Below are 13,174 nucleotides of genomic sequence, written 5' to 3' on the forward strand. Positions count from 1 at the left end.
GGAAATGGATGTAGATGAAGATTAGATGACAGGTACGATACCATGAGAAGAATTTGACAAAGCTCTGAAGGATCTCAAGTAGAAAGAAGATCCCAGGAGTAGACGACATTCTGTCTGAACTACTGATAGTGTTGGGAGAGCCAGCCATGACAAAACACTTCCATCTGGTGTGCGAGAGGTATGAGACAGGCAGAATACCCCCAGACTTCAAGAAGAATGTGGTAATTCCAGTTACAAAGAAAGCAGTTGCTGACAAGTGTGAAAATGACTGAACTATAAGTTTAATAAGTCATGGTTGCCAGATACTAACACAAATTCTGAACAGAAAAATGGGTAAACTGGTAGAAGCAGACCTCGGGGAAGATTAGTTTGGATTCTGGAGAAATTTAGGAACATGCGAGGCAGTACTGACCCTGTGATGCTTCTTAGAAGATAGGTTAAGGAAAGGCAAAACTACATTCGTAGACTTAGAGAAAGCTTTTGATAATGTTGACTGAAATACTTTCTTTGACATTATGAAGGTATGAGGTGTAAAATAGGCAAAGCGGAAGTCTATTTACAACTTGTACAGAAACCAGATGGCAGTAATGGGAGCCGAGGGACATGAAAGGGAACCAGTGGTTGAGAAGGGAGTGAGATAGGGTTGTAGCCTATTCCCGATGTTAGTCAGTCTATACATTGAACAAGGAGTAAAGGAAAGTGAAGAAAAATTTAGAGTGGGAATTAAAGTTCAGGGAGAGGAAATAAAAACTTTGAGATTTGCCGATGACATTGTAATTCTGTCAAAGACAGCAAAGGACTTGGGAGAAGAGTTGAACGGAATGATCATTGCCTTGAGAGGAGGATATAAGATGAACATCAACAAAAACAAAACATGGATAATGATATGACACTTAAAGTAGTAGATGTGTTTTCTCATTTGGGCAAATGGAAGAAAAGCATTTCTGAAAAGGAGAAATTTGTCCACTTTGAACTATGTTTTCTCTAAAAGAATTGTCTGGAGTGTAGCCATGTACAGAAATTAACCATGGATGATGAACAGTTTAGACAAAAAGAGAATAGAAGCTTTCAAAGCGGACCTATAGAGGAATGTTGAAGATTAGATGGGTAGATTACATAACTAACGAAGAGGTACTGAATAAAATTGGGAGACAACAAATTTGTGGCAAAGTTTGAGCAAAAGAAGAGACTGATTGATAGGACACAATATGAGACATTAAGGGATCTTCAATTCAGTATTTGAGGGAAGTGTGCGGATGGTAAAATTCATAGAGGGAGACAAGGAGATGAATACTGTAAGCAGATTCAGAAAGCTGTAGGTTGCAGTAGTGATTCAGAGATGAAGAGGCGCTCACAGGATAGAGCAGTGTGGAGAGGTGCATCAAACAAGGCTTGAGACTGAAAGCAACATCAAAACAGCATAGTTGATTAAGTGACCAATAGATATATAATGTTCGACAATAGCTGTGTTGCTGGCCTGCAGGGGCAAACCACTGGTGCTCCATAATATTCTCATAAAAAGGTGCATATGGTTTGTCCTGCATAAGATTTGCAGGGCTTCGTGAAACCTTGTAAATGTTTTTTACAGAACAGTAGATCATCTTTGATCCCAGACGTGCTCAATTTTGCACTGGAGGACAAGATGTACATTAACCTTATGTTTTCTTAGTACTCTACTTATTTTCATAGCAACATTTCCTATATATGGCAGGTGAAATGTCACTTTGAAGTCCCCATCCCGTTCCCTGTTCTGCCATATATCGTTTATATGTCTGCAACATACCTAGTATCTGATGAGATGAATATCAATTTTCTAGGAAGGCAGTCTGTATATGTACCAGTTCTGACTGCAGGTCCCACTGCCTGTGCTGGGTAGTGGCAACTGCTAGCCTGTAAATACAGCCTGTGAGTGGGCTTATTTTATGTTATAAAATATTGAGTCTCATAGAGACTGCTCAAACCATAAGGTCAAACTAGAAATGTCCTATATATTACCAGAATATTGTGGGTTGTAAAATGATTGAGTCAAGTGATCTCTCCTCAAAATATCCTGTAAAACTTTTGGTCACTAGGGGAGACAAAGGGCTCCACACACTACACTATCACAGCATTCAAAGGACTCATTAAGTAAAAAAATATGTTGCGGACAGACTGTGGTCAAACTTTGGTGTTTTATCATTCTCTAAACTGTTACTGATCAGATGTAGTGAGTCCACCAAAGGTATTATTGTAATAGGTAAGACAGTGTCAGAACTACTGAATAATTCAATACTTTTCAGTTAAGTGACTTAAATCTGATGAAAAAATTAGTATAACGGCATATGTGCTGCAGATACTTGCCTACAATGGGACTGAATAAATATGTCAATCATTTGGTCAAACCATAAAGGGACACTCCAACATTATCAATCACAGTAGGTCATAGAGGTAAACATTTCTTGTAGACTTAAGCATATACTGCAAGTGAACTGTGTTATCACAATATTATGTCATCTCAGTCTTTTGATAGCCTCCTTTGGTGGAGAGCTGACTGTCAAAAGCCCTGAAGTTTTCCTCATTATGTTTCTTACTGATCCTGCAGTACACTGTGTCAGGTGAAAAATGTTGATCTTGTGGCATCAGCATGGTATTGTTACATTTATCTGCTTTTAATACTATACTTGCCATACCTGGTTGTAAGTTGCGGAGACTACTCTCTCTATTGGCCATACGTTACTCTTCTGTGGTATAGCTCTTCTTATCACTGGATAAGGCAACCAAGAAAGTTCCGCTGCAGCATCGGGTGTAAGAGAGTAAATCGCCTCGGTGGTGCAGCTTACAAAGTTTACTAGTGGTGGTGAAACAGATGTAGGATAAAAATTAAGACCTCTTACCTGCTCTGACACAGTTGTGACATAAATCAATTTTTGTGCCAAATATGAAAATATATCATAAAACACAAACTTCCAGTGGCATCTGTGTCGCAGATCTATTAAACTTTGTGATCTGTCTCATCAGATCAGTGAGTGTCCAGTTCACCTTGCTTGCAAATCACACCCATACATCAAACTTTTGGGACTGAATCATGAAGGAATCAGTGGTAATGTGACCATCTGAGGAGGATAAATTGTGTTGGTGGTTTGCAGCTGGACACCATATGGAATCCTGTAATTGGGACACTTCATGCTCTGCATAGTTGACATCTTGCTGTGATTGTACAAAATGAAGATGATTGATCAATATTGAAATGGTCAGTGTTCACCATGGAGGGTGCTCAAAGATGTGTGCAGACTTGTAGGAGAAAAGCATGCACTCCAGTATCACCTGCATTCCGACTTCAGAGTATGTCATGCACATTCCAGAGGGGTCTTAAGTATTAAAGTTCATTGTTACCTTCCCCATCATACAACTGCAGATAACCAGATGGCATGGCACCTGAATATTGTGACAGGAATTACTTTCATGTGATGACATTTTTATTGTTACTTTGCAGAAGTGCTGTAACAAGTACATATGAGAAGACAGCGTGCAGAATGGGGTTTGGGGAAGGCATTGGTGCTCGGTTCCTATTTGATCTAAAAACATGGGGTAAAAAGTTTTTGGTTTAGTCTGGACCAGCAGCCATTTTTATAGCTATTAGAACATCTACATTGCTGTAGCCATGTTACAGTATATTAAGCAAGATTAGAATGATGAACGAGGGCTGGCATCCAGGCAAATTGTACAAAATGATTAATTCCTTGCGCGAAATATTTTAATTCAGATGAAATTAATGCCACCCTTTTTATGTACACTGTTCAGATTTTATGTGCGAAAACAATCTCCCTCATTTGGATGTCACGTCATCCTTAAATAACTCTGGACTGGGTGGTCTACGATAGATTTTAACAGTTTGAATAAAATCTTTCTTTGTTTGGATTTTACAGGCAAAAACAGGTTTTTCTGGGAGGTTTTTAAAGTGTACAACTTCTACACTTTAAATTTTGAATCACTTGAAACTTTGCACGAAAGTAGGTAAATAGAGTCAAACAGCTTTTTTCCGTCCATTAATCTTTATCTTGTTTTAAAGTCAACCTAAATGTTGCATGTAAAATTTGTCTTATATGAACTGAATGTGCAGAAATGACTTAGACTGAACCATATAAATAAAAGATGCATTCTGATGATAAAATTGAAAACTCACTTTTAAAAATCTAGCTTCATTCATTTTTGATGTGCAGGAAACATGTTTTTGTAAGATTTTTATATGTGCCACGTCTATGTTTCAGACTTGTTTAAATTGGTTCAAGTTTTGTAAGAAAGTAGACAAACATGTGTAATTAAGGTCCATCCTGTTGTTTTGTGAAAGCTTTTCCGCTGTCACAGTTGTTGTTGTTGTTGTTGTTGTTGTGGTCTTCAGTCCTGAGACTGGTCTGATGCAGCTCTCCATGCTACTCTACCCTGTGCAAGCTTCTTCATCTACCAGTACCTGCTACTGCAACCTACATCCTTTTGAATCTGTTTAGTGTATTCATCTCTTGGTCTCCTTGTACGATTTTTAACCTCTACGCTTCCCTCCAGTACTAAATTGGTGATCCCTTGATGCCTCAGAACATGTTATACCAACCAATCCCTTCTTCTAGTCAAGTTTTGCCACAAACTTCTCTTCTCTCCAATCCTATTCAATACCTCCTCATTAGTTATATGATCTACCCATCTAATCTTCAGCATTCTTCTGTAGCACCACAATTCGAAAACTCCTGTTCTCTTCTCGTCCAAACTAGTTATTGTCCATGTTTCACTTCCATACATGGCTACGCTCCATACAAATACTTTCAGAAACGACTTCCTGACACTTAAATCAATACTCGATGTTAACAAATTTCTCTTCTTCAGAAACGCTTTCCTTGTCATTGCCAGTCTACATTTTATATCCTCTCTACTTCGACCATGATCAGTTAGTTTGCTCCCCAAATAGCAAAACTCCTTTACTGCTTTAAGTGTCTCATTTCCTAATGTAATTCCCTCAGCATCACCCGACTTAATTTGACCACATTCCATTGTCCTTGTTTTGCTTTTTTTGATGTGCATCTTATATCCTCCTTTCAAGACACTGTCCATTCCGTTCAACTGCTCTTCAAAGTCCTTTGCGATCTCTGACAGAATTACAATGTCATCGGCGAACCTCAAAGTTTTTATTTCTTTTCTGTGGATTTTAATACCTACTCCGAACTTTTCTTTTGTTTCCTTTAGTGCTTACTCAATATACAGATTGAATAGCATCGGGGAGAGGCTACAACCCTGTCTCACTCCCTTCCCAACCACTGCTTCTCTTTCGTGCCTCTCGACTCTTATAGCTGCCATCTGGTTTCTGTACAAATGTAAATAGCCTTTTGCTCCCTGTATTTTACCCCTGTCACCTTCAGAATTTGAAAGAGAGTATTCCAGTCAACATTGTCAAAAGCTTTCTCTAAGTCTACAAATGCTAGAAATGTAGGTTTGCCTTTCCTTAATCTAGCTTCTAAGATAAGTCATAGGGTCAGTATTGCCTCACGTGTTCCAATATTTCCAGGGAATCCAAACTGATCTCCCCCGAGGTCGGCTTCTACCAGTTTTTTTATTCGTCTGTAAAGAATTCGCATTAGTAGTTTGCAGCTGTGACTTATTAAACTGATAGTTCAGTAATTTTCACATCTGTCAACACCTGCTTTCTTTGGGATTGGAATTATTGTATTCTTCTTGAAGTCTGAGGGAATTTCGCCTGTCCCATACATCTTGTTCACCAGATGGTAGAGTTTTGTCAGGACTAGCTCTCCCAAGGCTGTCAGTGGTTCTAATGGAATGTTGTCTACTCCCGGGGCCTTATTTTGACTTAGGTCATTCAGTGCTCTGTCAAACTCTTTATGCAGTATCATATCTCCCACTTCATCTTCTTCTACATCCTCTTCCATTTCCATAATATTGTCCTCAAGAACATTGCCCCTGTATAGACCCTCTATATACTCCTTCCATCTTTCTGCTTTCCCCTCTTTGCTTAGAACTGGGTTTCCATCTGAGCTCTTGATATTCATGCAAGTGGTTCTCTTTTCTCCAAAGGTCTCTTTAATTTTCCTGTAGGCAGTATCTATCTTACCCCTCGTGAGATAAGCCTCTACATCCTTACATTTGTCCTCTAGCCATCCCTGCTTAGCCATTTTGCACTTCCTGTCGATCTCATTTTTGAGACATTTGTATTTCTTTTTGCCTGCTTCACTTTCTGCATTTTTGTATTTTCTCCTTTTATCAATTAAATTCAGTATCGCTTCTGTTACCCAAGGATTTCTACTAGCCCTCGTCTTTTTACCTACTTGTTCCTCTGCTGCCTTCACTATTTCATTCATCAAAGCTACCCATTCTTCTTCTACTGTATTTCTTTCCCCCATTCCTGTCAATTGTTCCCTTATGCTCTCCCTGAAACTCTGTACAACCTCTGGTTTTATCAGTTTGACCAGGTCCCATCTCCTTAAATTCCCACCTTTTTGCAGTTTCTTCAGTTTTAATCTACTGTTCATAACCAATCGATTGTGGTCAGAGTCCTGATCTGCCTCCGGAAATGTCTTACAATTTAAAATCTGATTCCTAAATCTCTGTCTTACCATTATATAATCTAAATAATTAATGGAAAATCTAATATAAAGATGTGAAACAAATACTAACAAAGAGATAGAGGGGCTAGCCAGTACTTACCTCAGCTCAGTACAGTCGATAGATACACAAAAGACAACTGAAAATTTCCATTCCTAGCTTTCGGAAAAAATGTTCCTTCATCAGGGAGGAGAGAGGGGAAAGAAAGGGAAGAAGGGAAAGTGGATTTAGTTACTCACAACCCAGGTTATGAAACAACAGGGAAAGGAAACCTTTCTTTCCCATTATATAATCTATCTGAAACCTGTCAGTATCTCCAGGCTTCTTCCATGTATTCAACATTCTTTTATTATTCTTGAACCAAGTGCTAGCTTTGTCTAAGTTATGCTCTGTACAAAATTCTATATTCTATCAGGTGGTTTCGTCTTTCATTCCTTACCCACATTCCTTGTTCACCTACTGCTTTTCCTTCTCTTCCTTTTCCTGCTATCGAATTCCAGTCAGCAATAACTATTAAATTTTCATCTCCCTTCAGTATCTGAATAATTTCTTTATCTCATCATAAATTTCATTAAGCTCTTCGTCATCTGCAGAGCTAGTTGGCATATAAACTTGTACTACTGTAGTAGGCATGGGCTTCGTGTCTATCTTGGCCACAATAATGCATTCACTATGCTGTTTGTAGTAGCTTACCCGCTCCTATTTTTTTATTCGTTATTCATTGTTATTTATTTATTTATTTATTTATTTATTCATTATTATGTCAAAATATAGCGGTCTAAAGTTGAACATAAAATGCACATAAGATGTGTGTTATGCAAATCACATATGCTGAGATGGTTTAAAGTGATACAGATCATGATAAAAAATATATTCTTATGGTTGTTATAAGAAACATTTGCAAAAATCTTTCTTTGTTTGGTTGTATGTCTGAAAAACCACACATTTGCACGTGAAACTGTGTTTTTAGGAAATTTCAGTTTGAGTGCTATCGTTGCGTATAATTAAAACAAAACAAAAAAAAAAAACTGGTTATTGAAGTTGGTTCTCATTTTGTTGCTTATACATTAAAAACTTTATTCAGCAGTAACTTAAAATCATTGAAAAATCTTTATTCGTGCAAAACAACATGTGTACCAAGCCAGTATTAAGGATTTATAGTTATTTTTCATATGTTTGCACGTAGAGACTCATGCATATCTAAATTAAAAATTCCTTCTCATCCAGTCCAGTAAGTCTTGACTGACCTGCGATTCTGTGTGACTTTCCCAAAATCTACCCCTCTTCTTAGACACCTCCTGCCCTTTTCCTTCACCCTTCTTCCTTCCGATTCAACCCTTCTGCCTGAAGGAGCCACTGGCTCAAAATTTTTTCTAATTATAAACTCCTTTTATGTGTGCATTCTGCCACCTCTCGGTGAGTAGATTTTTTTTATCTCTGCAATTATATTATTTTATTATGAATTAAATTTGTGTAACTGTAAAACAAACAAGTTAAGGGAAAAAATAAAAAATAAATAAAGTTTTAAAAAATTAAGAAATATGAATCAAAATAACAAAATTATAAAAATAATAAAAATAAGAAATAAAACAGAAGAGCATGGAATGTCAGATCCCATAACCTGATGATACTAATTTGCATGTCTTTCCTCAAAGTGAGAGATGGCTTTAGCCCTACAGTGCCCTCGATTGCTGTATAACATCCTCTATATATTTTTGGATACCTAAATCCAGAAGAAGATAGTCTTAGGGAAACATTTGCTAAAATATATACCATTGGTAATTATCCAGTGAGGCAATACAAACAGAAATTACAAAATTGTTTACATAATTTTTGAATATGAAGAAAATTCCCCTAAACTGTAATACTGTAATTCGGCAATTATTTTACTTCATATATAAAGGGAGGCACACAACACAAACAAATACTATGATCCTATACAGTTCCTTCATGTAGTTACCACTAATTGCTTAACAGATTCATTAGATTTTAAGTAGGTAAAGGAACAAGTTGGTATTAGAAGTGGTTGCTCCACAAGAGACTATGTAAAAGTTGTATACAAAATTGTAGAATTGAGCAATGACTATGAATCATCGTTAGCAGTGTTGAGCAAGGAGACATCTTATCAGCAAAACTGTTCTCAAAAGTCCTAGAGGAAATTTTCAGATCCTAAAGCTGGGAAATGGAGGAAAGAATATATATTTGATGGAACTCATCTGAACTAATTACATTTTGCCAATGACAGTGTAGTATCTGCATTTAGTACAGATACACTCAAGCAATTAATTGGGAGTTTTCAAAGTACACCTGACAATCAATTGTCATAGGACTAAAATAGTATACCTGAAAACATTGAAAAGACAATAGTAGAAGCTAACAATAAAGCCATAGCATTAGTTTCTGATTTTTTTGTGATTAGGGCAGTTGAGGAAAAGAAACAGGAGAGTAAAGTGTGGATGTGCATAACTGAAAAGTGTAGTGCATGGAAAGGTACTTTCTTTGTGGCTTCAGAAGGTACCACTCTAATCTGTATAAGCTAATTAAACTCCTCTCCAAGAGGAATTGCTCCACAAGTGGCCTTTTATGATGGTATAATGTGCATCATTGTGTAAGTCATAGCATGAATGCATTTCTTTTTATTACTCTGACAATGTTTATCACTAATACTCACTGTATAGACATTACTGATCCACCTATTTCAAAAACAAATCACCCCTCAGGACAGTCAGTGATCAGGGAGAAGACTAGTCACTAGTACTCACTGTATAGACACTACTGATCCATCTGTTTCAAAAACAAATCACCCCTCAGGACAGCGAGTTATCAGGGAGAAGACTAGTATTAAGTTTGGTGTGTTTATAGACTACAAAAGAAAAGTGACATGATGCAAGTATTCAGGAAGTATTTTTGGCTCGTCATCTTATTTCCTTAAATTTTTTCTATTTGCATTTTTTTTTCGATATTTTTAGTTCCTCAAAAATGAATCAAAAGCATTTATACGAAAGAAATTAGCGTTTTGTCTGAAGCTTACTTTCATTTTACTGTATTTCAGGTCCCATCTCGGACTCTTCATATTGATAGTGTCAACACTGCGATGGATTTACTGCCAGATTTCAAATTGAGCAAGTATTCATTTCAATTCCCACAGTGCAAGATAAGGTAAAAGAAAATTCTTAAAACAGTACATCCAAAGGAAACCTGCCAACCAAAATGCTAGACACTTTCAATTGTACTCAAGAGCACTTTGCTCTGGAATAAGAAATATACTTGGACAATATTGTATCTAATTAATGCCTCCTTCCATCTTCAGATGTCTCTCTGAAGAATAGTCATTCATTTGCTGAAGCCTGTGCTGTATGACATGGGATTTTCTATCTTTAGTGATTGTGATATCTGTATGATTTTCAAATTTAGCTTTCTTGCCTTAATTTAAATATTTTTGAAAGAATTAATTCAATGACATTTACTTTTGGTTCATAGACAGATATTTGTGATGTATTATTCAGCTACTTCTCATTCCTTCCAGTCGTTTATTCATTACTTTAGTTATTCAGAAACTAACCAGACCATTAAATGCTTTGTACCTTTGGGTACAGTCTTACTATTTATGTGGAATACACCAGTTTCAGTTTTGTAGTCTGTGTGGAATATATCAGTTTGAGTTTTGTTGTCCGTATGAACCATGGACCTTGCCGTTGGTGGCGAGGCTTGTGTGCCTCAATGAGACAGGTAGCCATACAATAGGTGCAACCACAAAGGAGGGGTATCTGTTGAGAGGTCAGTCAAATGTGTGTTTCCTGAGGAGGGGCAGCAGCCCTTTCAGTAGTTGCAGGGGCAACAGTCTGGATGATTGACTGATCTGGCTCTGTAACACTAACCAAAACAGCCTTGCTGTTGTGGTACTGCGAACGGCTGAAAGCAAGGGGAAACTGCAGCCATCATTTTTCTCGAGGGCATGCAGCTTTACTGTATGATTAAATGCTGATGGCGTCCTCTTGGGTAAAATATTGCAGAGGTAAAATAGTCCCCTAGATCTCTGGGTGGGGACTACTCAGGAGGACGTTGTTATCAGGAGAAAGAAAACTGGCGTTCTACGGATCAGAGCGTGGAATGTCAGATCCCTTAATCAGGCATCTACGTTAGAAAATTTAAAAAGGGAAATGGATAGGTTAAAGTTAGATATAGTGGGAATTAGTGAAGTTCAGTGCTAGGAGGAACAAGACATTTGGTCAGGTGAATACAGGGTTATAAATACAAAATCAAATAGGGGTAATGCAGGAGTAGGTTTAATAATGAATAAAAAAATAGTAGTGCGGGTAAGCTACTACAAATAGCATAGTGAACGCATTATTGTGGCCAAGATAGACACGAAGCCCACATCTACTACAGTAGTACAAGTTTATATGCCAACTAGCTCTGGAGATGACGAAGAGCTTAATGAAATTTATGATGAGATAAAAGAAATTATTCAGATAGTGAAGGGAGATGTAAATTTAATAATTATTGCTGACTGGAATTCGATAGCAGGAAAAGGAAGTGAAGGAAAAGTAGCAGGTGAATATGGAATGTGGATAAGGAATGAAAGACGAAGCCGCCTGATAGAATATAGAATTTTGCACAGAGCATAATTTAATGATAGCTAACACTTGGTTCAAGAATCATAAAAGAAGGTTGTATACATGGAAGAAGCCTGAAGATACTGACAGCTTTCAGATAGATTATATAATGGTAAGACAGAGATTTAGGAACCAGGTTTTAAACTGTAAGACATTTCCGGGGGCAGATGTGGACTCTGACCACAATCTCACCAAAGCCTTCACAGACAGGCACTACCTCAGGACCTTCTCCACAAACAGAATTCATGTCTAATTTTCCCACTTACCCTCAATCCTCTCACCAGCCTTGAAGAATTCGCTACAAAAGAGCATCCTCCTCACCGTGCAATGCCATCTTGGACTGGAACAACTCAACCACATCCTTCATCACGGCTTTGACTTGACTATCTAACATCATGTCTTCAAATGCGGAACATCCTACCCAAGATCTTTTTCACCCCTTCTAAAGTGGTGTTCCATTGTCTACTAAATCTCCAAACATCCTAGTCCATACCTATGTCACTCCCAATCCCAACCACTTGCCACAGGGAACATATCCCTGTGGTAGACTGATGAGCAAGACCTGCCCAATCCACCCACCCAGCCCTTCCTATTCCAGGCCTTTCACAGGCTTACGTTATCCCATCAAAGGCCTGGTGACCTGTGAAAGCAGCCACATCGTGTACCAGATCTCCTGCAACAGCTGCAGCTTTTTGTATTAGTATGACTCCCAACCAGCTGTCTAACAGGACAAACGGCCATTGACAAACTGTGGCCAAGAGCAAAGTAGATCACTCTGTGTCACAACATGCAGCAGAACATAAAATGCTTGATTTCAATCCTGCTTCACAACCTAGACCACCTGGATCCTCCCCTCCACTACTACCAGCTTTTCTTAACTTGGCAGTCGCAAGTTAGGCTTATAACACATTCTCTGCTCCTGGATTTCATCCCAGCCTCAATCTATTGTAACCTATCCCTTTTCATGGCACCCACCCTCAGTGTGTGCTACCCTCTGTCTACACACATTTTCCCTTCCCTGCTCTTCTCACTTTTCATTCCCTGTTTTTTCCCCCACACACCCCACCTCCTGCCACATAGTCCATGTATGCCCAGCTAGATAGTGCCATTCTTTCCACCTGCCCATACACTGCTATGTCTCCCTCTTCGCTCCAGATTGCTAGTCATGTAACAGTCACATGTCAGTTGGAACAGCCAGTGGTACCAGTCATGTGTGCATGAGGAATGGCTGCTTGTGTGAATGTGTGTGTAATGTGTAACACCAGTCTCTTCGTTGTGCCTGTAAACAACTCAGTCAGTCATCTGTATGGTGAATAGGAATCTGTCCTTTTCCTAATATTGTTAATACACGTATACCATGTGTACACAAAATTGTCAGATTCTTATTCATTCTGCATTTCACTAAATTTTATTAATCACAATGTAACTTAGTCTGATGGTGACAACAGTATATTGAGTTCATAGGACAACATTTTATTTAAAGAAATATTCGTCATATCTGCAAAGTGTGCACATCAAAGTTCAATGCTGCTAGAGATTGTATGTTTTGAGATTGACATAGCTTACTTAAAAGCCTTCATTTTCCATTTCAAACAAATGTTCCACTTTCCCTGCAAACTTGGGTTTCAAAATTTTCATGTTCCGGAACGTTTCCAATCTTAAAATGCAATTCTTTCCAAAATCCAATGTTATGGTTTCTTTTTCTGTAAATGTGAACTTTTACTGAAATATGTGTTAGTTTATTAATTATCCCAATTAGAAAATATAGCTTTCTAGAAAATTCTTGGTGACCCTTTCGAAATCCCTGTGCACCTTAAAGCTTCTCTTTCATAAAGTAGTACCTATAAGTTCCTTGTTTTCTAATAATACAGCTTTTGTTTGGACCAATTTACTTCATTGCCTATTATATCATTGTATCTTTAAGTTTTTCTATCTTTCATGTTAATATCCTAAATGTAATTGTCCCATATTTTACT

The 13,174-nt window shown here is 37.8% G+C and overlaps 2 protein-coding genes across 12 annotated transcripts in view; one reads left to right on the plus strand and one right to left on the minus strand.

Annotated features, from left to right (window-relative positions):
* LOC126278659 (zinc transporter 6-A-like) overlaps positions 1-13,174 on the minus strand; it is a 471,888-nt gene that overhangs the window by 232,875 nt on the left and 225,839 nt on the right. The window lies entirely within an intron of this gene.
* LOC126278657 (centromere/kinetochore protein zw10 homolog) overlaps positions 1-13,174 on the plus strand; it is a 186,273-nt gene that overhangs the window by 81,037 nt on the left and 92,062 nt on the right. For both annotated transcript variants that reach the window (XM_049978872.1, XM_049978873.1), the window contains one exon: positions 9,635-9,741. In XM_049978872.1, coding sequence (XP_049834829.1) covers positions 9,635-9,741 — 107 coding nt within the window. The remainder of the gene's footprint in view (positions 1-9,634; positions 9,742-13,174) is intronic.

Source organism: Schistocerca gregaria, chromosome 6, assembly GCF_023897955.1.
Source record: "Schistocerca gregaria isolate iqSchGreg1 chromosome 6, iqSchGreg1.2, whole genome shotgun sequence".
Classification (NCBI taxonomy): Eukaryota; Metazoa; Arthropoda; class Insecta; order Orthoptera; family Acrididae; genus Schistocerca; species Schistocerca gregaria.